At 36.4% G+C, this 27,805-nt stretch overlaps 3 protein-coding genes across 4 annotated transcripts in view; 2 read left to right on the top strand and 1 right to left on the bottom strand.

Annotated features, from left to right (window-relative positions):
- The first annotated feature begins 96 nt into the window (after window positions 1–96).
- LOC117217154 (dnaJ homolog subfamily C member 1-like) lies at window positions 97–3,080 on the top strand. Its single transcript, XM_033464528.1, has 7 exons — window positions 97–499; window positions 582–683; window positions 1,328–1,546; window positions 1,620–1,864; window positions 1,965–2,259; window positions 2,332–2,550; window positions 2,623–3,080. Exons 1-7 carry the CDS (start codon window positions 350–352, stop codon window positions 2,686–2,688), a joined length of 1,296 nt encoding a protein of 431 aa, XP_033320419.1. The 5' UTR covers window positions 97–349; the 3' UTR covers window positions 2,689–3,080.
- Window positions 3,081–3,548: 468 nt separating this feature from the next.
- LOC117217144 (ATP-dependent RNA helicase DHX8) lies at window positions 3,549–8,159 on the bottom strand. The gene is made up of 12 exons (XM_033464511.1): window positions 8,066–8,159; window positions 7,784–7,869; window positions 6,957–7,703; window positions 6,642–6,883; window positions 6,260–6,564; window positions 5,749–6,178; window positions 5,427–5,685; window positions 4,867–5,357; window positions 4,445–4,777; window positions 4,181–4,384; window positions 3,924–4,104; window positions 3,549–3,851 (listed from the first exon to the last, which is right to left on the bottom strand). The coding sequence occupies exons 1-12, from the start codon at window positions 8,157–8,159 to the stop codon at window positions 3,630–3,632; spliced, it is 3,594 nt and encodes a 1,197-aa protein (XP_033320402.1). The 3' UTR covers window positions 3,549–3,629.
- Window positions 8,160–20,725: 12,566 nt separating this feature from the next.
- LOC117217134 (basement membrane-specific heparan sulfate proteoglycan core protein-like) overlaps window positions 20,726–27,805 on the top strand; it is a 186,140-nt gene continuing 179,060 nt past the window's right edge. Inside the window, exon 1 of one of the 2 annotated variants that reach the window (XM_033464496.1) lies at window positions 20,726–21,105. In XM_033464496.1, coding sequence (XP_033320387.1) covers window positions 21,028–21,105 — 78 coding nt within the window. In that variant the 5' untranslated portion in view covers window positions 20,726–21,027. The remainder of the gene's footprint in view (window positions 21,106–27,805) is intronic. The other variant, XM_033464497.1, reaches the window with a different exon arrangement.

The raw sequence follows: 27,805 nt of genomic DNA, 5'->3' as shown, positions 1-27,805 counted from the left end.
CTCGATTGATAAAGTAGATTGACGATCATAAAATCGCGAATTGAAAATAACCCTTTGGTTAAGTGCAACAGATACACTAACACAAGTTCAAATTCTATTTTTTTCCTATATATCGTCAGTCGTCGACGCGTTTAATACAGACGGCCTACGTTTCCATAATCTAACCTCACTTGAATTTGCGATGTGGCACTTAGCATTTTAACATATTTCATACTTTGGTTAGCGGAAGATCGATTTAATTCGAGTGAAATAATGATTATAGCATAGTGTTTCAGTGACTAACGCGCTAGAATAAAAAAGGAGGAACTTTTCAACGGATATGAATGTACATACTTAGCGAATAAAAAAAATGAGAGTGTCATTATTACTGATCTTTCGAATTTTATACTTTTTCGATGTATATGGTGTCACAAATGCTTGGGACAATGACGAATTGGAAGTATTTGATGTTGTCGAGGAGGTCAATCAAAATTTCTACGAAGTGCTTGGTGTCCCCCAGGTTTATCTCGTTTTTTATTGTCCTTATTTACATAATTAATTTTCTAAATGAAAAACAAATAGTTGATGAATTAATTTTTCAGGCCGCAAATGCTTCGGAAATTAAAAAAGCTTTCAGACGATTGTCACTGCAGTTGCATCCGGATAAAAATCCTGCAGAAGATGCAGAACAGCAGTTTAGGAAAGTAAGTAACAGATCGTCCTAATTCTGAAATAAACATTTCGAATGATAAAGGACAAAAAATGCCTAATTTCTACTCCTTTGGGTACCTAAAATTCTAATTCATCATCCTATAAGTCCTATAAGTATCATAAAAATACAATCATTTATGGCAAATATGGTGTGAAGGTTAGAAAATATAGATGAAGTTAACAGTATGTTCTGATACACAATAAATATATTCCAACTTATTTTAGAAGTTATAATATAATTAGAACCATATTTTATGGAATATTTTGATCATAATACGTTATCTTAAATAGTTGTATTTTATTACAATTAATTAGCAATTTAAGCAATATGTTTTTTCATACTATATAAATATTGACTTTCTTCTACAAAATACTATTTGAATTTTTGTACTTCTTGCATTAATTTCAAAATTGTGATCACTTAAAGTTAGAAAAATTCAATTTACTTTTTGAGGCAATGTCAACTTCATCTTTCAACTTACAACTTTCCCATCACATTTGCTATAAATGATTATATTTTTATGATACCTGATTTGTACTTAGATACTTTATATAAAAAATGATGCCTGATTAGAATTTTCAGTGTCTGAAGGGAAATAAATTTAGTATTTTTTCACCACCCTCCTCTCATTTCCAGTTAGTCGCTGTTTATGATATTCTGAAAGATCCTGCGAAACGTCAGCGATACGACAATGTTCTAGTTAATGGATTGCCAAACTGGCGATCAGCCGTGTATTATTACCGCCATGTGCGGAAAATGGGACTTGTAGAATTAGGAATAATTTTATTTTTACTGATTACCATCGGACAATATGTAGTTGCGTGGGCCGCATATTTCGAGAAAAGATATACATATGTATGTAAGAAAAACTACTCAAAACTAATGGAAGTTAAATTGCTTTGCCTATTTATCATAATGTATGTTGCAGGAACAAGTTTTGGGCAGTAAACTTCAGAAAATGCAAAAAAAGAATAAGAAAGGGAAGATGGATGTGCCGGATTTGGCAGACATTTTGGAGAAAATTCCTACACCAACTATTTGGAACACTCTCCCGTTTCAATTTCCAAGATGGATAATAGCTTTTACGTTGTCCATACCTGATATCGTGCGTGTAATGAATACTATACTGGAAGAAAGAAAACGTAGGAAAAAGCAAAAAGAAGAAGAAGCATTGTGAGTAAAGCTGTGATATTCAAATGAAACGTATTATTTGCCACCAAACATTTTCCTTCCATTAGGTATGCTTAGAATTTATTTATACGACCTGTTTCAGAATGCAAGAAAACGAACAACCAGAACCAGAATTCACATCTCGTACGAGGAGACGCAGAACTGGTTTCACTCCGCAAGAAAGAAGCGGTAATGGCGTTAAAGAGGTGTTTAAGAAAGATCAAACGAATCACGTTTATCAGAAACCTGCTTTTTCTGGGGGATTATGGACTGATGATGACATACTAGAATTAATAAAACTCGTGAAGAAGTATCCCAGTGGTACATCAGAGAGGTGGGATAAAATTGCAGACGCGATGAACCGTACAGTTACCGAAGTTACACATATGGCGAAAAAGGTTATTTTCTAATCTGTTTTTTATAGATTCTAATTCTAACTTCTTGATGAATAATTTTTTGGTACTTGCTAGATAAAAGACGAAGGATTAAAACCCGGTTCGTCTACAGAGGAGACTGTTATAGAAGAACGTTCAAAAAAGATAAAGACTCGTGCCGAGAATGTAGAAAGCGTTAGCGAATGGAGTCAAGAACAACAAAGAGCTCTAGAAGCGGCTCTTATAAAATATCCTAAAGGCACATCAATAGATAGATGGGAGAAAATCGCAAAATGCGTTGAAGGAAAGAGCAAGGTATCGTATATAGATATATTACAACGAATTTTTCAAACGTATGTTTAATATAATCGATATTGCGTTCCAAAGGATGAATGCCAAGCAAGGTATAGACAATTGGTGGAATTAGTCAAAAAGAAACAACATACTCAATAGCCTGCCATGTACAAGATGTTCCTTCGACAAAAAGTATAGTCCAATGCCAATCAAGTCCAAAAAAGAAAAATGAAAGAAAAACATAATTTTCGATCTTAAGATGATACATATTTCACAGCTGTTGTACAAGCTTTACAAAGTGAATTAAAGATTTCTTAAAAGTACTCTTATACAAGGATGACGCATTAAGAATAATTAAGAAAAAAAAGAAACTTTATACACGAAAAAGAACAATTACTCCTACATCATTTTATTATTAAATGTTTGTGGAGAATGTATTTATTTAATAAATTTAATAACTAATTCAGAGGAAAAGACTGACAAGAGATATGATAATTAAATACTTTCCTGTTCTCTGAGACTGATACGCCGTATCGTTTTAGCTTTGAAAACAAATTGTAAAAAGTAATCATGCCAAAGTGTATAACACATTTTACTTTACCATTAATATAACTTACATATATAGATGAACTATATTAATATAGTCGATATTAGACTCTGAAAACTAAGTTACTTGTATTGTACTTGTTAAAACTAGTACAAACAAATTCCGTCTTAAATATTTTTCGAGATCTAACCCAGGAGTTATACTATAAAGTAAAACAGTGGGCCCTGTTCTTGCATTATGAGTGTAAATATTTAAAAGGCTATAAATTTGCAATGGACGAGATAATTGCCCACGAATTATTCTGCGTAATTTACTTTACTTAAGAAATTATAAATACATATAAGCATAGAGAACTACTATTACAATTTCAACGTCGAACATATTTTATAATTGTCTAAATGGAAAGCAACATTTTGTGTAACTAATATTTAATTTTGTATCATACGCAAAGAAGTGAAGTGAAGAAAACAACTAGTATATCCGAGCTATTTATTGGTTAGTTTTTAAATAATGACTGTACAAAATACTATTTACAGATTGTATAATAAACATTTTAATTACGTCTTCTTCGAACCCTTGATATTCGCCAAGCGTTCGGTTCTTCGTACTTATTATAAAGTGGTTCCAATCTTTGGTTCTTCTTAAACTTGCTAAGTTTGGTCGGATCGCTAAATTTGAAAAATGCTGGCGCAAACTCTACTAACCATTTTGGATCTATAGTTGTCACTTCCCTCATGTATTCTTTTGTAGTTTGGACCAATTCATGATAAATTACCTATAGAAAATGAAAGAAAAAATTGGTCATATGTATCTTTTATAATTACGTTTCTAACCTTCATTGACTTACCCATTCCGGTTGTCTGTTAAATAACGCGCTACTTGGATGAATGTAGACAACTTGGCTATCTACCAAGGTTCTATATCCTTCTTGAGGATCTTTCTTTGCGGCGTTTCTGAAGAAACCAGAACAAACAGCTTTCTGAATTCTTACAGTGTTTTTACCCGCAGATACTACGTCCAATTTGTGTCTGATAAACCAAATAAATAATTAGTTTATCTTATTAGATATTAAAAAATTGTATTTACAAATAAACTGATAATTACCTGTCCATTATACCTAATAGTTGTTTCCGAACATCCTGAGCGCGTTTTAAAGTTCTAATTTGCACAAAATTTTCATAACACCATGCATTACTAAATTTATTATTTCTCCAGGAGTTATAAACTGCCAACAGAGTTAAATGATCGCCCTCCGGTTGGTTGAATTTTGCTTTCTTTTGATCTGCTAAAGCTTGCTTATCTTTCGGTCTAGAAAAATTACAAAAATTAAACATTCGTTCGCGATTCTCGTCCGATATCATTTCTTACCTGTAGAAGACGTTCTGAACAGATAACATGCTGACGATGGTCAATATCTCATCAGAGCATTGAAGATGTACGCTCATAATAAGCATTTTAGATAAATTAGGTTCTAGAGGAAACTCTGCCATCCTTCTTCCTAATCTGGTTAACAAACCTTCGTTATCTAATGCACTTAAGCTGTGTAGAGATTCCAAAGCCATAATCAGCGATTCGACAGGTGGAGCATCCATAAAATCAAAGTGTAATAGATCATTGATGCCCATAGTCTTTAATTGTAATACCGTGGTTGCTAAATTAGTACGTTGGATTTCTGGAACCGGCGTCGGAAGCATTTCGTCCCTAGAAAGAATTATAATTAAATAGTTTATTTGTTGCATATTTTCAAATATAGAGTGTTTCAAAGTATTTGTAAATTTTAAGCCAAATACCTATAAGCCCTTTCAGTATAAAGTCTATAACATTTTCCTGGACCAGTTCTGCCAGCCCTCCCTGCTCTTTGTTTCGCAGCTGCTTGACTTATTGGTGTTACTATAAGACTATCCATTCCAGTTTTAGAATTATAGACCTTCTGTTTCACAAATCCTGGATCAACTACGTAATAAATTCCATCGATAGTCAAACTAGTTTCCGCTATATTGGTGGCTATTACCACTTTTCTGGAACCAGGTGGAGCTGGTTCAAATATTCTCGTCTGCATCTCCGAAGGAAGCGCCGAATACACGGGCAAAATGATTAACTCTGGAACATCAGGACCTAAAGATTTCATACGTTCGTATAAAATTTCACAAGCTGTGTCGATTTCTTCTTGACCAGTTAGGAATAGAAGTATGTCTCCTGGAGGTTCTCTCAAATGTATCTGCATTACTGTTATCAGTGCGGCATCCAGATAGTCTGTTTCTGGTTCTTTGGTGTACATGACCTGTTTAAAATAATTTCAATTAATACTTTCAGTTATAAAAACTTTTAAACATAGATTTGAATCACTTACTTCAACTTCGAATGTTCTACCAGGAATAGTGAAGATCGGTGCTTCAAAAAAGTATTGTGAAAATTTGACAGCATCCAAAGTTGCACTTGTAACGATTAGCTTTAAATCTGGCCTCCTCCCTACAGCTTGTTTCAGCAATCCAAAAAGAACGTCCGTGTGAATGGTACGTTCATGTGCCTCATCCAACATAATTACAGAGTATGTCTTCAAATCCAAATCCATGAGACATTCTCTTAGCAACATACCATCAGTCATATACCTACAAAATTGAACATTAATATTGAATATTTGTATCTATGCAACTGAAGAACGTATTACTTACTTTATGTTGGTTTCTGGACCAGTACAGTCTTCAAAACGAATCGTGTAGCCAACTTCTTGTCCTAAACGACAACCGAATTCTTCCGCCACTCTTTTGGCAACTGACATGGCAGCCACTCTTCTAGGTTGAGTACAGCCGATCTTTCCACGGGCTGTGAACCCTGCTTCTGCTAAATACTGTGTAATTTGCGTGGTCTTTCCTGATCCTGTTTCTCCAATTACGATTAAAATTTGATTATCCGTCACAGCTTTAACTAAATCATCCCTGAGTTTATATATTGGTAAGCTCTGACGCTGTTCAAGAAGAGTTAAATTTGTTTTCTTTCCAAAGGAAGACTTTTTTCCTCCTATCACGTGTTTCTTCCACTCGGGCAAATCCTGTGTTTGAAGGCCGATTCCACGCATGTTCGCAGCTAATGTTCTACTTTCAGCTATACAATTTATAAAAACTGTATTGTTAAAGTATTTTATATTAAAAAGTTTTTAAGTGTATGTAGAAATAAAAAAATTACCTTCTGGTAGAGGGTCAATCCAATTTTTGTTCAGACCTGTTGGAACAGAATCCATTTCCTGTTCTCTTTGCAACATTTTTTGTTCCCTCCTTTCCTTTGCTAAAGCACTCTGCATCATTGCAGCTTGCGCTAAAGAACCATCAGGATTTTTTACTATACGAACAGGACTTAAGTCTCCAAGAGCTCTTCCGTGGCCATGTAAAAATGGTGGCTCTTCTTCCACTAACTCTATTTCAACGTCTTCTTCTTCATCGTCTTCTCGTGGGAGGATTCCCGTTTCGGTATCGAATTCTGGCAATTCACTCCTATAGAAAAAGGTAAAGTTCAAACAATGAAGTTACTACATCAAGAAATTTAATTATTTAATTAATTTTAGTAATACCTATCGATACAAGATGCGGCAAGCATTTGTTTAATTTCCCACTTTTCTGGAGAAGACAATCTCTGCACACGTTTTCTAGAATAAGTTTCGTCCTCGTCCCAATTACCCTGGAGTTCTAACAAGGAAGTAGGCCTATCTGGATTTCTCAAATGTTTCTCATCTTCTTCAGTTTTGGTAACAGCCACAACAGGATTTAGATCCCTGCCGGTTTCCTGATCAACATCCTTCATACTTAAAGAAACCTATTAAAACTCAATTAGTAAAGCCCTAAATCTATTTAAAAATATATTTACTTCATTTTATAAGTTTGTATACCTTTTGTCCACCAATATTGAGGACTTTCACGAGCACCTTCTGACCCCTAGATACTACATCGCTAGCACTGGCGACTCTTCCTTCCCTTCTTAATTGTGAGATATGAACAAGCCCTTCCCACCTTCGTTTCAAACCCTCCAATTGAACAAAACAACCAAAAGGTACGATATTAGCTACTTTGCCTGAATAGATCTTGCCTACTTCTGGATCCATGGAAAGTTCTTCTACAGATCGCGATCTAGATCGATCAAGTTTATTGGAATATTTGTCCCTATGAAATTTTCTGTCTCGTGATCTAGATCTTTTACGATCTCTGGACCTGTGACGTCTTCTATCTCTGGATCTTGAACGATCTCGTGACCTTGAACGAGATCTAGACCTATGCCTTCTGTCTCTGCGACCTGATGAACGTGATCTGTGTCTTCTTCTATCTCTTGATCTACTTCTTCTTGTGTGTTTGTTCTTCTTATCATTATTATCGATTGATTGGTTCTCTTTCTTGCTATCTTCTTTGTTAGACTTTTTTGATGGTGCTAGTTCCTCCAAACTTGCCATAGCACTGCTGACTATATCATCGTCTTTGAGTTCTTTTTCATCCACAATTTTTGGTTCCTCATTTGGCAGTGCTAGGGCAGGGAATTTTTGAGCTAGTTCATCTTGCTTTGTCGGAGGTTTCAATGATTTCTCCTCCAATTTAGTTGGCTTCATATGTTGTATTATTCTTAGCAAATTGGCCATAAAAGATTCCTAAATGAATAATTGAACGTTACAATGCAGCTAGATAAAGGAACAAAGGGATAAAAGGATAAGCTTCATAAATTACTTACAGAAAATTCAGCACCATTTTCAATGAGAACTTTTTTAAATTTATCAAATGTATCATTTTTCTCTGCCAAATGGATTATGAATTCAGCTGTAGGAGAGAGAATATAATTTATAATTATAATAATGTAATATAATTAATAATTAAATATAGTTTATATATAATCTAGTCAACAACAAAATGTAAACAATGAGAGACTATGAGAATTAAGAGAACATAGGATATGTTTGTATTAGAGTAACAAAATCTGTGTTTTTATTAATATAAATAAAATTATATTCCATACCCAAATCTTTGTCATTTAGCCCTAAGTGATTTTCCAATTCCGTGCATATTTTCGAAACCAAAGACAGGTGTTCGAGCTTTGCAACTTCATCCATTTTCGTGCTTTCACTTATCTGCTTATACCAATACTAAGTATTTGAAACAAATAAATTAATACATGATATTGGAAATTTCAATTCAAACCATTCTTTCGTGAAATTATGCTTGGAATCAATGTACATGCGTTATGAAGCATAAAATTTGCCATAAAAACATTACGGAAGCATTTGGAACTATGTTATTATCATTATTATGCAGGAAATGTCTTTAACAAGTGTCAGTAATAAAAAAATTTTGTTGTAGGAAATAACTTTAACACTTATCAGTAATAAAATATTTTAGCTGCAGAAAATAAACTGAACATGTATTACCAGAGAGAAAATGAAAATGCTTACGCTTATGAGCAGTTCTGGTTGTTCTCGGAATAGTACTCTAACATAAAGGAACCACAGCCGAATATACAACTATCGTATTCTTAGTCAATGCTCTAACTTAAAATTTAAATACATAGATTCTTGTATATGTCAGCGTACAACCAAACAGGGCAGATCTCTAATTTTATAGATTCTTGTATATGCTAGCGTTTGACGCCTTCAGGATACAACACCTGTACTATGAAACAACTAAAACTACGGATGTAAACACTCTTATTTCTTCTCTAGTATTATATATGTGCATTTCCTTTTTTATCATAATTTTGCTCTTAATTCTTGACGACTATTCTAAATGATTAATTATTAAAAATTTTTAATAATAATAACTATTCTATTAAATAAATACATTCATAAAACATGGTAGAATAATCTTTCTCACTTTTTTCTTTTAATTATTGTATGTTTTAATTATTTATTAATAATATATATATATTAATAACAGTATGAATATTTAAATAATATGTCGTAGTGTTACTTTTACTATAGCCTACTTTACTATACCATATTTTATTTAATAATAGATAGTTATAAGACACGAAAATTTTCCGTTAAGAGCATAATTTTATTCGCAATTGGCAATGAACATTACCTTAAATATGTTGTTTATTTAACAATTTAATTAATTTGACCATTTGATTAGATTGAATTATCGCGCGCTCATATGGAAGGAAGTCCGTTCCTATTGGCAGAAAATATTGCGAACTCAAACCGAGCGCTTCTATTGGCGGAGGCTATATTAAAGTCTCCACGATTGGTAATTCAGGATTAGTATTGAAATTCGTGGAGCCAGTGTACGTCGCGTCACATCGTCATTATTAGTATCTTAATTTCGATTTTATCATCATTTTTACGCTTCTATCAGCATCATCAGAATAGTACGTTTTTATTTATTCACTTATCAATTATCATTTTTAGTAAAATTAAGTAGCTTTCCGAAATTTCTTTGTACTTTTATCGTTGATTGTATATTTGACGATTAGAGTCATCGATACTTTATATTACTTGCCTCTGAAGCGTAATTTGAATTCTATTATTGATTTATTTTGCTATAATTTGTTCAAATATTATAAGTTATTGGTTTTTTGTACATTTACTTGAAATTGTTGGTTTTCCTTTGTATATATTATTCGCTGATGAAAGACTAGCAGTTTACAGCACTGAGGCTATGGGAGATTCATAATCGATAATTTAAATCGATACAAAAACGACGCTGCAGATGATTAATAATCAATTTCTTGACTTCTTATGCAGATTTGGTAATGATTGAGTTATTATAACAAAGGCAGACGTATGTACATGTTTATTTTCGTTTTTTATTGGACCAATACTAATCTTTGCTACACAATTGCTATACAGCAGTGTAGAAATAACTTATTAAGTGTATGAAAGCTTTGAATACTATATTTCAATTATGTAGTTAAATATTTGTGCATACGTTTTGCTTCAATTATTATCGAATGAAGCGCAACTTTTCAATTATTAGAATACCAATGTTTATCTTTATTTTATATGGACAAACAACGTAAGAACAAATTGTGATATTGAATATTTTATTACAGATTGTTTGTAACCTGCACTTGTGCCATGGGTTTCGATGGTTCCTGTTTGATGACGTCATTGATAACGACTTTCTGGACTATGACGATCAGCATCGATGACAGGTTCTTCGCATCTGTGGTGAGTCGCATGTATTTTTGTTCCTCCGGTCACTCAATCATGTCGTAGGACGAAAAGTCCGAATCGGCACGAGTGATTGGTTGTATTACGTAGAATTTTTTGCGAGCACAGTGACCGCGGGTATTTATTATACTCGTGAGTAGTAACATTTCTTTTTTCTGTGTGTTATTTATTAGTTGAGGATAGGTCTTCTTGCACATCGCGTTTTTGTATTATATTATTTGTTTTTATATTAATAGTATTAATATAATGATTCACTGTAATTACTTCTAAAATCAGAATATACTAAAAATGTATATTTGCAGAAGCCAAATAACCATACAAATATACGTATATAAATGAGATGTGAATATTTGAATAAATGAGATAAGTGTCGGAATGACAACTGAATATTTCGTGGAGAAGTCGGATATCCTCCGACTTCGTTGCATTAAAAATGGAAATTATTTTTATTAATTGTTTGGCTTTTATATTTGTATTTGAGTATTAATTTAAAAAATAGAAAGATATCGAAGCTTAGTCCTTCCGTACAAAAATGTCTTGAATTTTATGCGCAAGAAGAAATTTCGCGATAGGCAGATCTCGGAATCGAAGCAACAAGTTTTCTGTACTGCTTTCATACTTTTCAAATTGTGCTTCGACGAAGGGATCGCCTGAGGTTGTTGGCATTAGTATCTTATCTTGATTCAATTATTAAATCAATTTCTTATTCCGTCTATTCTTTCTTTCAATATTAAAGTTTCAATAATTTGTTAGAGTTTAGAGTCAATTATTTGAGCGAATAATTATGTTATATTGCTTTTTATGAACACATTCGATATTAGAATTTTGGTAATTCATTAAATTAATAAAGTAGAGTATACAGTGATAATAATTTGAAATAAAATTTGAAATTGCAAAATGAAGAACGATTAGCCCGTTAAATACAAAATAGATGCATAAATATCATTTTTAGTTAGGATTTTCAGGTTTAACCCCTTCCGTATTCGTTGCCAGGACCTCACTCACGTGCCCAGGTGCTACGTGGGTGAGAGAAAGGCAACGGGTACGATGACCATTGACGAATTTATAACAATTTCTAAGCGATTGACGATGCGTTAGTGTATCGTGAACGACGTACTTTCCACATTGTGCGTGTGGTTAGGCTGTGGAATTGCGTCGTTTTAGCTATTATTCCGTTCATTATAAATTTAAAGATGATAATGATAATAACTGGTACCAAATTTCGTACCGCCTATCGTTTCTTTGAATTATGGATATTTATACGAATTACAATCAACAAGTCACAGGACTTACTTTTATCGTGTTGTTAGTAATGGTCGCTAACTTTCGTCAGTCGATTTCAGCAAAATGGTACGTACATTAGAGTGTGCAAGTTGTGTCAAACTCGGGTGTCGGAGGTGTCCCGGGACGTCCTCTCTAGTGTAGGTTCTTGCGCCCGAGTGGTATGTGTGAGAATCGTGGAGTGAGTGCGTTGGTGTGGTTTCTCTCTGGTCGGGTAGGCTCATTCTCGCGTGTCCAATCTATTTCAGGAAAGGTAATTTGAAAAATGGATGGCGAAGCCTGGCACGGGGCAGAATGTCACGTCTCTGGCATAGTTGATCGATTTTTCGATTTTCGCGATCGTGGTCGCGAGTAGGTTTCGAAACGAGCGTTTATGTATTGCTCGAGCACGCACATGCGAACGGACAGCGATCGCTCTGATCGTTGTTCATCCATATGCATTTGGGCCAGCTTCCGCGATTTATATTTTTATTTCACCTTTATAAGTTATTTTTTGGTTTGCGATTTAGAAAGTCTCGAGCCTAGATGTAAGTTTCAGCGGGCATCGCGCCCGAAGAAAGAAGAGGCTATGAGCCGAAGAGGCCCGGCAAACTGCCACTCAAGAGGGCAACTACTAATGGCTGCCCATCCTCTGGGTCATCCAGATACAGAGCATGGGAAGTCATTCTTGTTACTATTTTGTCACTGTGCTCGTCTTTAGTATTTGTAGTAGTATTAGTTGTAATTTGTTTGTTGCCGACGTATATGTCGGCCCATCCTCATTTGGGCTAGTCGCGGTATTTGCATTAGCGTTGCGATTGATTAATTACGGTTTGGACTAGCGTTGCGATGAAAAAATGATCGCGTTTGCTTTAGTGTTACGAATTGTAAAATGTCGCGATTGTTTTCAGTATTTTCGATCGTGAATTGCTAGAACTTATTAAAGCGTAAAATTAGAGTTTCTCGCGTTTTGTTTTACTTAAAGTTAAATTAAAGCGATGTTAATTTTGGATTAATTTCGTAGTACCACGGTTTCTGATTATCGATTATAATTGAAGTAGCTTTTATTCAATCTAGTAATAGTAACTTACATTAAATCCGCTTTAAGAATTACCGTTGCGATGTATTTCATCGGGATTGCTTTCATAATTTTTTCGATTAGCGTTGCGTTGACGAATGATCGCGTTCTTGTAAGTAGCGTTGCGTCTATAAAATGCCCAAAATATTCCACTGGAATTGTGGAAGCCTATCCCCGTTTCTGGATCACCTGAAGCAGCTAAGACAGTTGCACAGAGGTGGTCGTGCATCAGCAGCTTCGAACGTGGCTGCACTTGGACATCTCGGTATTAGTGTTGCTTATGTTGAAATATGAGTGCACAGATTAGTGTTTATTAGCGTTGCGTGACTAATGAACACATGCATGGTGTGTGCTTTCGCGAATTTTTCATTTCTTTCTATCTCTTTTTTTTGTCAAAATTAAATTAAATATAATTGCAAATGTAATAAAGCACTCTTCGCGGTTTATTTTGAGATTTTATTTTATGATTACGGATTTAGTAAATTAGCGTTGCGAAATAGAATAATGTTCCACTCATATACAAGAATAGCATTTGAAATTACAAAATACGTAATATGAGCTAATGGGCTGCAATCGCTATTATGTTTTTATGGGAATGTAATTACACACATAGCTAGGAATCGATCTAATTTCAGTAATAATTCCAAATTGTAGGTGGTACAACAGAACATTTGTATTTTTGAACGATCGTTATTACAGTAATTCGTCTGTAGCAGATGTAGCGATATGACGATAGAGTGCGCCAGTCATATGTTACCATCGCGATATAAAGTTAGGGCGTCGGAGTGAGCTGAAGCAATGATACGAGAATAGAAAGAGAACGCTGCATAGAACTTTCTTCTATTCTTGTCTAATAACGCATGCATGCCGATGCCGCTCGTTAATCGGTGTTACACTACATATTTACGAATGTGCATGCGTTACTAAGCAAGGACAGAAGGGATATCTGTGCAACGTTCTCTTTCTATTCCTAAATCGCTTTTCCAGCACGATATCTTTGTATCTTTATGATTTTGCGGTGACACAACCATAGAATCACAGAAAATACTTTTTCGAAACAAATTTTAAGTGGTATTTTAAGTAAGGAGGGCGCCTCTTTACATGGCCTTTCAACTGTTTTATCGACAGCAAAATTCTCATAATTCTTAATTTGCCGTCACTGATTTACAAAGATGATCGAAATGACAAGTTCGTAGATCCCGTTAATTTACTTAACTCTTTAATCCGATTTTTCTATCTCCTCGCTACTGTTTCACAAAATATATTCCAAACTGCTTCGTTCTACATTCTACGTTATTCCGTTCCTTCGGATAACAAATTCTTCCATGCAATCATTTAATACTCTGACAGTCACACATTTCGGCCTAGATCTTATTGCCAACTGCTAGTACGTTTCACTCAGTCTATTATCGTATATTATGATACACGATGATTATCACGAGAAAATTGCATCGACTCTATCTTCGTTATTAATTTTCTATCGTATCGTGTGTTAATTTATTTTCTACACTTATACATTGTATTGTACAAGTTTATTTACTTTGTACATCGGAAAAATAGCGAAAATCCAACGGTTGTTGGTGCATTTCAGGATTCATACACAATTGAAAGGGAATGTCAATGGATATTTCATAATTTCATAATTTCTAAGAAATACTTACTAAACACTCAAGCGTTATTTCTAATGATCGAATGACTTGTATGCGTTTCGATCTCAATTGAATCAAGTATGATCTAATAGTTACTTATCTGAAGTATGATTTAATAGTGACTTATCTAAAGTGTGATTCAGTAAGAGGATGAGGAAAACCAGAACGAAGAACAAATAATAGTGGGTGTAAATTAACTCACTGTTAATGTTACCGCACTTATTCTCTCACAGATGTTAAGTACAAGTTGTAAGCCTGACACTTATCATAGTCGTATAACGTAAACGTAATTTATCGTAAGTTTGTAAAGTGAACGTAACTTAATATGGACATGACGCGGTGGTAATTCATTACAGGCATGGCTGTTTAAAAAGAAGAGGGAGAAAAAGAAAGTCGGGTAGAGGCTTGTATCTAAAAGACTGGAAATAGCTGGTCTTCCGATCAAATAAAAGGAGTGGAGCCGGCGTCTAAAAACTACCGAAGGGTACACGCGATCGAAGAATTCAGCTGTCAGACTATAAATCGCCGAGCTTTCTTTGTATTCAGGAAATTTATTTCAACATTTTTCCCTTCGTACCGGCTAACTTGCTTTATATTCGTGGCGAATATCTTCCTCCGATCTTGTCCACGCGTATGCGCTTTCGTCAACAAGAGTACTTCACTTTCCTCCCCTTGTCACTCGGTACTCCTCTAATTGACATGCATCACGTTTTTTGGAATAATTCGCCAACCTATATACGAGCCAAATCCAACGCTAGAAACTGAGGATTTCGATGCATTTATGGGAAATTGAAAGACGCGAAGGTACACAGGGCGCAGCGAAATCAAACCTCCGGTTTCTAAATTTGATTTCACATTTCGTTTAGAATTTATTCATTTAATTTCAATTTTATTTATTTTCATTTATCGGTTAATCGGGTAAAGGGAAAGTTAATCGTACGGGCAAAAAGGTGTAAATTGGAGACAAGTATAATATTCTACCTTTTAACGCTCGTGTCTTTTTCGTCCTAACGCGGCAAAAGTGATCAGGTTTGTTCCTTCATTAGATTTGTTTTCTTCGTTAGAATTATGATATCTATCGCTGCTGATTAATGTCCTACGTTTCGAACATAGTAAAGTGAAAATCGGGGCGTAGGGTGCGAAGGAACGATAGTTGTGCTCATGGACACGGAAAATAGGATTCTTTATTAGCGTAAACAATTAATAGCCGGTAATATGTTCTGTAGGATATAATATAAAGCACGGGGCAGCACATAGCCCGACGCTATAGTTTTCCCAATAACATCTTGTTTCTTTATGTCTGCGTTCTTCTGTACCGTCTCTTTTGTATCGCCACAGACAACGCAGAGTCGGCTGGGAGCCTCTTTCTTTTCGGTTGGTGGAATATAATTAGGACAATGTCCTTTGACTAATCTTTGTGGTTTTACTTGTAGCGCAGGTCGGCGTTTTCCCTTTTCACAATGTAACAGTAGTTTCGAATAATTTCCTCGCTTAGGATTTTACAGAAATCTAAATGATTCTTTATCCTCCTATTTTTTTCCTTTTCTTTTTTGATATAATACGCAGAATTCCTGGCGCATATATTTTATCGAAAAAATAGAAAAATTTATTTTTGTATTATTCTTCGTCGATGGTTTTAATTGTTAATGGTGAAATTTGCATGTTCGATATTTGTCACTGATGTCCGATGTTCCATGTCACTGATTTTCACGAACATGTCGATGCTAAGAAGACTTTCGGATGTACTTGCCTCTCGCACAATTATATTATTTTGCACAAGCTGCGAGAATTTTGGCCACAATTCGTAGCGCGGAAATTCTTCAAACTTATCATTGTTTATGTATCCACATATACAATGAGAAGTACGGAGAACGGAAAATATAGAACGCAGTTCTACTATTTCACGATAATATGTACGTTGCTTATTTTAACGCGCAGACTAAACAAATAATTGCTAATGGCATATCTATTGCTGCTTGAGTTCCACTCGGACTTGCACGCTTTGAACGATCCGCCGCGTCTAAGGCAGATTTGGCTACGAGCTTTAAGGCGCTTTAAAACACGTTCGTCGCCCAGTGTGATTCGGCCAAGTTTCCTGCGGGGGGAACGTAAACAGAGCGACATTCGTTGTTTATCGCCTTCGATTCATTGTAATGAAAAGATTATTTAGTTCTGAAATGGAGAAAGCGATAGGCTTTCCAGCTAAAGTATTCCGAGGGATCTCATGGCAGATATCTCAGATCTTTCGTTTAGTCGAGAAGCATACTTGTGATTTTTTCATCCTCAAAATGTTCAGTAAACAGCGTGAAAATATATTTGAAAGTGAGGAGAATAGTGATGACGAAGTCTACAACTATTGTTCGAGGTGCCTAAGGATGAGCCTAAATGTGTTTGGAATGTTTTAAGAAATACCATGCGATATAGAATAATGTAATATATTATCCAGAATATAAATTAATTAAAAGTATGGTATAACGTGTTTTTAATATTTTTATGTTGTATATCCTATATAACAAGATGAGCGTCACCCATACTTTGGTGACGGGCCCCCCACGGAAGTACACCCGTCACATAGATATGGGTGACGTGGCGACGAACGTGTTAGAACACTATGTAAGATCAGGTGTTCGATTTTATTAGAATCTTTGCTAGAAGATAGGCGAAGAAATGAAATTGGCTTGTAACATTAGTGTTGAGCTTTTATATCTCGGAATAGAGAGAGCAAACGCGTGTATGAGTGTATTAGGTTGGCAACTAAATGATTGCGGATTTTGTCATTACCAGCTAATGACAAAATCCGCAAACACTTAGTTGCCAACCCAATATTATGGAAATTCTTTATTCAGAAATGTTAGAAATTAGAATTTTCATTGGTCTCTATCCTATGTGACAATTTATTGATAAATGGATTTATTACAGTGGATTAAAGAGAAAACGATTATTTAACTCGAACTAAATGCAATAGTGTGATATGACAACTCTCGATTAACGACTCTTCGTTCTTGACTCTCCGATGGCCAACTGACGAGCAACGACTGCGCTGCCGAAATATATCGATGGCCGTTAGGCTTATTCAAGTTTTCCGACTCTTTCGGCTTGTCGACATTCGTTCACATTGTCTGTATGTCGGCGATCTTCCCGTCGTATTACTATCGAGATATGTATAATTTTATGTGTTAGACTAGGTTAGATGCGTGGTAGAAATACTTGTGTGTGAATGCCAGTGTGTGGAAGTATGTGTGTGCGCGGCGTCTCGAAAATAAATGAATGTAAACCGTACAGTCGGTTAACAGTCAGGTACGGAAGAAAGTGCTGAGACGCGTACAAGTACGTATCGATGAATATCTTAGAAATCGCTCACCAAATAAATATTTAATTATTCTAATATTAATTCCAAATGTAAATTTAGCGTTCCTATACCACTATTTCGGTTATTAAGATCCAAAATTCTCAACAATTACATTGTGTTGGCAACTAAGTGTTTTTTTCATTAGATAGTATTGACAAAACCTGCAACCACTTAGTTGCCAACCCAATAATAGAGACAAAAGAAGATGTAGAGTTTTCCTAGAAGTGAAATCGTAAGCAACAGACAGCAATGTTGAAATTAGCATACGTATTGATCGTTGATCAAAATATGACACATTTATGTGTTTGCCCGTCCTCCAGAGGTTTATTTATTATTTAGTCGTTGGAAATGTGTGCGAAGGTTCGATTTCTTTTATTGCATTCGTAACTCGTATATGGTGACACAGATTGTTATTAACAGACTGGCTAAAAAAAATGTTTCTTCGTCGACACGAGCTTTCTCGTAGATTCTCTGTTAATTAGGTACATTTGCCAGATTGTCTTAACACTGAGCCTATCAGAGACCGGATCAAATGATCGGTTTCGAAATTTATTTTAAAATTCTACATTCATCGATATTTGTTCTTCCAACTTTATGTGAATTCTTGTATCAGCCGATTTCTCAATATTTGTTAATATAAGAAAGCTTTGAGAAGCGTGTGCCTGTAACGTGCCGAAAAAAGTAACCGACGACGAGTATAATCGTCAGACACAGGGTATCTACAGTTCCTGTAACATAAAAATCACTGTTTCTATCTTCTAATTTCATTACTGCAATTTACCGTAATTACTAAACTGCAATTTAAACATCAAATTCTAGCTACCTTTTACGCATGACGTGTATTCTCGTCGAAAACAGCTAACTGGTCAAAGGTACAATACAAACAAAATTCTATCGAGCAACCTGTGACACGCTTGTTTCTTGAAACGATACAAAATATATTCCAAAAACGTGGTCTAATTTCGATCGCAGGTAAAACAGTATCTATATATCACATAACGATCTTGGAGGGTAAATAGACGGGCAGTTCGATCCTCGCGAATAATCTGTTGCTCGCGGTTCGACATGAATTAGCGCGACTGTTCTTTCATTCTTTTTCTTTTTTTCCTTTGCTATGATTAACAGACAGGCTGTTATAATTACACCGTCTATGCTGGTCCAGGATGCATCTCGTTGGTGAAAACGCGGGCGGATACGCGTGAGGCGAGGTTGACCCGTTTAAAAAAGATCACCCTCGCATCTGTTGCTGAGCGCAACAGATCCTCCAGTTGGACGAAGAGGTCGTGTCAAGCGAGACAAGGAGGGAATACGCGTCGGCGAAAGCACGCGGTTCTCCTCTCCTTTTTTTTTCTTCTTCTTTTTTTTTATATCTTCTTTTTCCTACCGGTATGACTCGTCGCTGCTGATGGCCGTTCGATTCGCTGTCTCGTGAATTTTCAAGCGGACAGCCTCGACTGGCTTGCGGGATTAGAGAAAAAACTGAACGGATCGGTGAACCGTAAAACGACGAAATACTTTAAAATCGATTATTTTTGCGTTAAAAATATCCCCCTGAAAAAAGAAGAAGGAGACGAGTGAATTTATTAGTTTGGTCCGCAAATGGCACGGATCTCTCTCGTAGGATGTTTCCAAAGGTTTGATACGTTGTTCCCTTGTTCGTGATCCTGGTGCAGCTTTACGTAAGAATATTCTACGATAGTTTTTAAAGGAACCTGCATCGTTTATTCCACAAGAAACGTAACAAATGGAGCGATATCCGGCTATGGTAGCAACAACTTGCCAATTAGTTAACTGCGCTGCACGACACCAGTAACTTTCTCCGCCGTCGCTTAACAATAGTTCAAGACCAAAGATGAACGACGATCTGACTTCTCGCGTCACTTTCTCCGATCGTTGCCAAAATTAATTATCTGACATAACCGAGTCATCGACGATTAACATAACGGACGTAGTTGTGCAGGTATCGGCGCGCTTATGATCTGCAATTTGATCCTGGACTCATTAACAGTACAACTATCGACAGTTAAAACGAAGCTAAGTTTCAATATATACTGTATACAATACAATATACTGTGTACAATATAACTGATCGACTGGTCTTTAAAAAATACGTAACAATAGAATATTTGCATATTTATTGACTTGTTACTTTCCTACAAAAGGAATTCCACGTTAAACGGTATATTTTTGATATTATTAATCCATTCAAGATTATGATCTCTAAACGAAGGTTAGTACGTTTATAAAATTGTAAAACCAGTCATCTCGACCGCTGTGATAATTCCAGCGTTAGCGTCATGGTGGATCCACAGTTTCCCTGATAATCGACGCCGCCGTATCGAACGATACCCGATGAAAATTTAAAAAACGCCTGACAAGATGTACACACCGAGGGAACTGGTTAATTCGGATTCGGTAAACAGATCGTAGGAGCATTTTACACTTTGACGACTACCGGTCATTGCGGCTGCTATTGCTACAAGCAGCCACGATGCAAAATTATTTTGATTTTGAATAAATAAAAAGATCATTACATCGTCGTGGAAAAAAATGTAACACGAGATAGGAGTTTTCAAATGAAATCGTAAAGCCAGTGATCTCGATCGATGCGATAGTTCTCCTGTTAAAAAATCGCGTACGTCCACTTTTGGATCCTAGTCGCCTCGTGCGTAAGTACGGAACGATCGTGTCCGTGGCAGGAACAACTTACTCCTCTCCGTGTAGAGAAAGAATCCGCTGCGAGAAAAAGATGCACCGCTACCTTCGGCGAGCGACAAAGACGTTAGACCCTCGCAAAATATCGCGGAGTGGGGGCAGCCAGAGAAAGACGGCGTGGAGTGGGGAGCACGACGGAGAAAGACGCGCCGGAGACAACAGCAGAGGAGGGGAAGCTGTGGTCCAATGGTGGGGGAATATCGCGCTAGTGGAAGGCAGACGACTAGCAAAGGACAGAGCTACGGCGCGAATTGGTGGTTGCGAGCGAGGAGGAAGAGGTGGATGGCCAGAGAGGAGAGGGAAGCCCCGTGGACGGAGAGAGCAGAGAAAGAGGAAGTCAGCGGGTGAGAGACAGAACGGCGGAGCGCAAGGGAACGCAGCTGAATCTGTCGGCGAGTCGGCGGGGTGAGGGAAAAGCACCGGGCTTTTGAAAAAGTTTTATCTTGCCGGCGCGCTCGGCCTTTCAGACGCTACCGAACACCGGTACGCTGTTGTACGGTCCTGCGTGTCCCGCGTTGTCGCTTCAGACCAGTTTGTACGTCCAAGTTTGCCCGTAGTAGCCGGTCCTCGCAGTGTGGTCCTCACAGTCGGCTCCGTGAAGGTCCAGATCGAAGTGTCCTTGGAAGAAGGGGACCGGTCGCGCGATTTCTTCCTCGTCATGCGTTGACGAGAGGTTCCCTCGACGAACCCAGTGTACATAGAGAAGAACACCGGTGGACACGCTGCTCAACTACGGGGCTAACAGGTCCACATCCCATCATGAGGGTTTCTAGCTCGCTGAGGAGCTGCCTCTTGCTGCTGCTCGTCGCCAACGCCGCCCTCGTGCACGCATCCGAGGCAAGTACAGTTGATCTTTAATTTCCTTTACGATTAATCGTATCGAGCACTACTAAAGCGATACGATGACTGGGACCAGTGACTTTTCAGACCGAATCGAACGTCTGTGGATTTAGAACGAAGTTTGAGCGAATGGCAGAGCTAGCTAGCTAGGTCGAGTTCTAGAGAATCCCTCAAAGGATTTATAAGTCGTTCATCCTAATTTCCGAGTATATCGTAGATACACCGCAAGTTTCTTTCAAGATTCTAAAGAATCATAGAAATTTCCAGTTTGAACTAACCGATCGATGTGGTCGCAAGTTGTAAGTTGTAGAAGATATGTTAAGAAGTTTATAAGCCACTTGTTCTAATTTCTCGGAATATTATAGATACCTCGAGTTTCTTTCAAGATGCTCAATAAGTATGAGATATCTAGGCCGAGAACTTCACAGAGTGATAGAGGAATTTCTGTGAAACCTGTGGAAACAACGTGAAAAATATCCTCCCTGGTACTGACCATCCACTAGCCCAACATTCAGGAACATGAAAGAACGAGGAATCGCTGGCCAATTGGCACCAGGCGATTGAATTTTTTGGCAAGTCTCGTAACCGCCTCCTAAAGTTCACTCACCGTGATTATTCGAGGCATGTACCGGTGTTACGTGGAAACGATAAGCATCTTCGCATATTTATCGTTGAGAACCGGCCTTATCTATCGCTTTGATAGCCTATACGTTGCTGAACAATACCCGATATACGATCTTCTGTTTGATATTCGATTGGCAATCCTGACTTAATAGGACTTTGATAATTATTTGGAATTGTTATATCATCTATTCTTCTGTAAGAAAATTGTTCGTTTTTTTTTATATCGGAGGATTCATAGGTACGTTTGACGGACTCACTTTGGTTGTTGGCCAAAGTAGAATTTACGCGTTGGCCAGGGGTAACATCGGTTTCGACAGTGCTCGGTTTCGTCGCCGAATTTCCAAGTTTCGCTCCTTTGGACGCTCTTGTACGCTTTGTTTACATGGTCAGCCTTGGACATTGGCTGTAAGTGGTACTCTTGAGTCATCGAGTTACGACGAACAATGTATGCTGGTCGTGCGTTATGAGACCTGGAATAAATTGCATAAAAAATTTATTAATATATTCGATAAAGCTTACATAGTGGAATGATTAAGGTTGTTATGTCGTAATCGTATTTCTAAGATTAATACGAAACGCGCATCATATGCCAGTGGCGCCGCATTTTTTATCTTTGATTTGTTTCAATAAATTTGATCGGCAGCGTAATTATTGGAAAATCCGGAGCTCGCGGATTGCCGTAAATCAGAGTCAGAATACGCGAGTGCCTTGCGTAATCTCGTTTCAGCATAATTGTGCAATGTGGTCAAATAGTGTTAGTGATTTGGTACAGCGAAGCAATAAGGTTATGTAGATTATGTACATACCTGATAGTCAAACAGCTTAGTCGAATGATAGGGTAACAGCACATCGTTGACTACACATTCAGCGTTTTTGCTTTACGGTGTAGTTACACGGCGTGTACGTTACAAATAGACTATGGATGTTTACCAGGGTATTTAAAAGTATAAAATTGTGCAGAAGGTGTACGACGTAGAAAAGTGTACGAAATATCCAATGCAAAGCAGCCGTTATAATATTTAACAGAAAACAAATCCCTGGACTCTATTGAATTATTAACTGAATGTCTGCAAAAACCTGAATATGCTTACGTCGCCGTATTCTAATTGCAAGAATACGATGCGGCAATGGTCTCAGTGTAAAAAGTCGTAACTTATTGTACAGAGTAGTCACGCAGAATATAGAAATTGTACGGACAAAGTATACGTTTAACATTAAGCTTGCCAGGTCCGGTTAAACGACCGGTTTCAAAATTTAATTTCCAATTGTACGTTCGTCGCTATTCCTTTTGTTCCTCTAACTTTATGTAAATTCTTATATCAACAAAAATTGAGAGATTGATACAGTTAGACGAACAAAAGAAATAACGACGAATATACAATTTTCAATAAAATTTTGAAACCGGTCGTGTTTAATCTGGTTAAATATAATTCTTGCGCTAACGTGTCTACATAGTCGCGTAGTACGGAGATGCAAGGTTGCTAAACGAAAGTATATGACACACAGAGATGTATGAAATATCCGATACAGAGTAGCGGTTGTAATATTTAACAGGAAAGAAATCTTTTGATTCTATTGAATTACTATAGTTACATGCGTGTAAAAACTCGAATATGCTTGTGTCACCGTATTCTAATTGCAAGAATACGATGCAGTAACGATTAGAATGTAAAAAGAATGTAAAAAGTAACTTGTTATTAGATAATATAGTCACGCAGATGACTACTATACTACAAATTCTATAGTCGAAGTATATATTTAAATATAATTGTTGCACTAATGCACTTACATAGTTGCGCATAGTACAGACATGCGAGGTAGTTAAACGAAAAACAGACGTGGAAAGAGAAACGATGGCGACGTGATCAACAAGTACATCGATCCGTGTCTCTGCTTTGGCTTCTCCTCGATTATTATTCGTAAAGGTTCGCGCGATACGAATAATTCGCGGGACTCGATCGTATTCCGATCACATCGAGAAGTTTGGAGGCGCGGACAGAGCTCGCGTCAGCTTTGCAAACTGCCAATCCGTCGAAATGTCATCCGCTGTCGATGGATTTTTGCATTGCTACGCTTTTCCCCCTAGTTGAACGCTTAATACGTTTCTTCAGAAAAAGTGGAAAGCCGATGTAGAAAAAATTCGCTTTTGAATCATTATCGTCGATAGTTTTGCAGGCATATTCGTTAAGTATTAATGATAATAATATAATATAAATCTGTATATGAAGAATTACAAATCGCAAATTATTCTTTGGTATAGCGGATTGGTTTTCTTGCTGTACGATTTCTTCATTTGGCCGATCTGGATTTATAAATTACGTCTAGCAGTGCCGTAATAATAATCCAATGTAACGTACAACAACATAGTACGATGTAATGGAATATCATGTAAGATATTTTATGGTCTTGTAATTACAGTATAACAATATTTATTTGCACTTGTGGCATTGTTTGGTACTTAATTCTTGGTTTTACTATTGTGACACTCGTAATCGAATATCAAATTGTATTTAGATATGTTTATTATATATTTATCATATAGATAGAACATCAAATTGAATTGCTACATTTCCATGTCGTTGCAATTGTAGCACAAAGTTGAAACGACGAATAGATAATAATTTTTGTATATTTTGTCGGAACTCGAGGTACATTTGAACGTTGAAAGAGATACAATTGAATGGAGAAGGACTTGAGAGAAGGCAGCAAGGTCGAAATAAAGTTTAAGTTACTTTGTTTTAGCAGACAGAGTTTTATCATTTTCCTTCTTACTCCACCAAATTTGATTCTTACGAAAATCATTGATTGATACAGCGGCATTTATTTTTCGTTTTCTTAGTTGATAGCGATTCGACGAACGTGTGTTTGGTTTGTGTAATTCGATCGATGTAAGAGATGTTTCCAGTTATCTGTAATCGTGACCAGAGTGTCGACGTTAAGGTTTTTTTGAGAATAACAAGATTTACGTTATGTTATAGCGTTTGGCCTTTCTAGTGCTAAATCCAATTTTTAAAGATGTTTGCAAAATACTTGATAATCTGATAAATCCAGGCCGAGAGATGGTAAGAACCTTGAAACCTTGTCGATAATCGTGATATCTGGTTGATCTACTTTTCAGACTCCCTAAGCTATTCTTGTTCGCCGCTATTCTAAAATAAAACTCACTGAAATCTAAACTACCATTCTGTGCTACGTGGAAGTAAAAAATATCTAGCAGCATCGGATCGCCTATATACACGTTACTCTGTTCCAGTATCGTTTCGGTCATTTTCTCCTCGATTGATTCGATTTACTCTTGCCGTCGTAATTTCATTATGTTCCGCTCACTATCTTTACGAAAGCTTTTGCGCTATATTATACGCGTTACGCGGAACATTTTGAAATTCCATCAACTCTGTAACGCCATCTGACTATCACGATTACGATGGTAAAATTTGAAACACGAAAATTTCAACGCGAGCATACGTACACATAGCGAGGTATTTAATGCAAACGTTTTCTTCGTTTCTAAAAAGAAATTCTCTTCGTCTTGTGGCTACGACAAGAATAAGAACGTTGATATTCAAAAGTTGGAACTAAAGCTCGCAGACAAATCACGTTAGTTTGTTAATTCTTTATTTCGTAAAAGAAGAAAATTCCTTAATAAGACTGTTAATATGAGAAGGCTGGGAGCTTCCAATGCTTTTTTTCTCGCTAAAAGTCAACGAAACGCGCGTTCAAAGGCACGTACACTTTCACAGTGCAGGTTTTTGACGAAAACGTTAACATTAAGAAATACAGATCGATTTATTCAGCTGTTGAGAAAGTTGGACAAATCTGAGATATGGAAACAGCCAGGTCAAAATGATCATCGCGAATGTAGCCAAGGCTCGTCTTTGGTCGGCTAATACGAACAGTGATCGTCCTATTGAATTATCGTGCGATAACTGGACGCATGATTACGTTATCTATTTACGGTATCCAACATCGCGTCCAGTAACGCGTTTGCCGCAAACCGGTCAGTTTGACTGGAAACAGCGAACAGTGTGGCGAATCTGCCGCCAAAGTACATATACTTGGTACGTTCAGAAGAATAGTTTTTGGCTTGGTCACAGAGAAATTTCTGTAAATCTTCGAACCGTGCAAATGCATTTATAGAGCGGTATTTATAGGCGGAATCGGAGCAACGATCTTTAAGGCATGAACCTAGCACGATGAGATCTCTTTTGTTAAATGTTCTATATTTTTCGATGTCTCGTGTTTCAGAGTCTTTAAAGAGGATTCTGCATCTCGGTTATATACGGGTTGGCAACTAAGTGATTGCGGATTTTGTCAATACCACTTAATGACAAAATCCGCAATTAATTAGTTGCCAACACAATGTAAATCTTTGTTAGGAGAATGATCGGTTTAGCCTGTTGAAGGATGCTGGAGTCCGCTTAGAATGTCAATAAATGATAGGCTGGTACCGCATAGTTGTACCAAGCGCGATCATCGAATGTGGAAATTTTGATAAGACAGTTCCTCTTTTCATTTGCTCTTTATCACCTGACGTCTATTAGTCATTGCTGTTCAGTTATCTGTGTCAGTTGATTTCTTTCTTAAGAAGAAGGCCGAATTCAGAAGAAGTATTCGTCGCAATAGAAGCCGATAATGTTTAGACAAACATACGGTTTATTATTGGAATTATCAGGATTGTAGCGTGAAACGTTGAAAGAAATCAGAGTGAAAGTTGTAAAAAGTAATACGACGCAAGATGGAGAAGATAGAAAGGATGGCTGAAATTTCCAGATACATAAGAGTGTAAATTTTATATTCAAAAAGACACGTGCGAAGATATATAAAAAATGTAAAATTTATAAAAATGCATAGCAAAGATACAATAGAAAGAGAAACAAAGTAATAAATATTTATTGTTACATTCCATAAAAATGGGGGTATTTTTCTAACAAATTCCATAATTTTGCTCGTTTTCCTTGAAATAGTAATTCACCATACGAAATGAAGTTCAGTGTCAGATATTATATTTTCTAAATGTGATACACGAAATTGAAATGACAATATTTATAAATTATTACTAATTATTATTTTTATATCATTTCTCCTACTCTTCTTCGCTCTCTTGTCGTTCTAAAGAATTAACCAAGTGCCATAGGAAATATTCTATTCTGAAGAAGAGGAGAAAAGATTTCATCAGTTAGGAAACAAATGTTTATTAAAGGATTCACTGGTGAATATTTAATCGAGGTTGCCTTGGGAAAAGGCATTCGATCAATTACCACGCTGAAGAATAGAAACTGATCTTTGTTTGAAATAAATCTCTATCATCTAGTTTCCTTGGTTTCAGCAACAAACAGATCTTTTCGTACTTACGGATATGTCAATCTTCATGAGAGATTTGCTGCGTAAAACAAACGTGAAACTATCCAGATGAATAATTAATTCTCAAATTGAATTTGTATGTCGAACGATCCTTTTCCACTAGGAGATACCTTTTTTCTTTTATTGGGATGAGTTGTAACGTGAGACGAAGTCGACTGTGAAGTAAACGGATATTGAATTAAAATGGTCTATTCCGGGGACACCGGTATGGTTACGGTTCATCGGTGATTCGATTGTCTTGAGAACAGACTTCCTCTCTTCAACTTGTGTCGGTCAATCTAAAACTCGAGAATCGCACGCTTCTTCCTATTTTGATTAATAATCATTTATCCACATACTTTGATACGTAGTGACCACCACTGTCGATGATAGTGTTGCATCAATAAATTAATCCTTGACTCGTACGACCAGTGCAGAACTTACATGTATTAATTGTATATATTCAAAAGTAGAGAAAAATGATCTTATCGTTTCATACGATTCAGAAAATCTTACGATTTAGCGGCGAATCTGCGCCGATTTGGATATAAGAAAATACATAGAGAATGCATATAATATAGAAAAATGTATAATGTACGGTGGTGTGGAAAATATACATTGGAACATGTAATATGCAGGTTTCTGGCCGGATAGAGTTTTCATTTTGTATTCCAGAAATATTATTACAAATAGCGTTATTATGTTAAAAAGATCGTAACTGATGTTGTATTCT

Source organism: Bombus bifarius, unplaced genomic scaffold (assembly GCF_011952205.1).
Source record: "Bombus bifarius isolate JDL3187 unplaced genomic scaffold, Bbif_JDL3187 scf7180000007974, whole genome shotgun sequence".
In the NCBI taxonomy this organism is placed as follows: domain Eukaryota; kingdom Metazoa; phylum Arthropoda; class Insecta; order Hymenoptera; family Apidae; genus Bombus; species Bombus bifarius.
The sequence above is the reverse complement of the archived record's forward strand: the minus strand, read 5'-3'. Positions and strand labels throughout refer to the sequence as shown.

Excerpts from the sequence above, each read along its gene's own strand:
- LOC117217154 (XM_033464528.1), top strand. The coding sequence starts at position 350 with ATGAGAGTGTCATTATTACTGATCTTTCGAATTTTATACTTTTTCGAT. Across the intron at positions 1,547-1,619 it reads TCGAGAAAAGATATACATAT|GAACAAGTTTTGGGCAGTAA; the intron begins GTATGTAAGAAA and ends TGTATGTTGCAG. Across the intron at positions 1,865-1,964 it reads CAAAAAGAAGAAGAAGCATT|AATGCAAGAAAACGAACAAC; the intron begins GTGAGTAAAGCT and ends GACCTGTTTCAG.
- LOC117217144 (XM_033464511.1), bottom strand. The coding sequence starts at position 8,159 with ATGGATGAAGTTGCAAAGCTCGAACACCTGTCTTTGGTTTCGAAAATA. Across the intron at positions 7,870-8,065 it reads GCTAAATGACAAAGATTTGG|CTGAATTCATAATCCATTTG; the intron begins GTATGGAATATA and ends TCTCTCCTACAG. Across the intron at positions 7,704-7,783 it reads AAAATGGTGCTGAATTTTCT|GAATCTTTTATGGCCAATTT; the intron begins GTAAGTAATTTA and ends TTATTCATTTAG.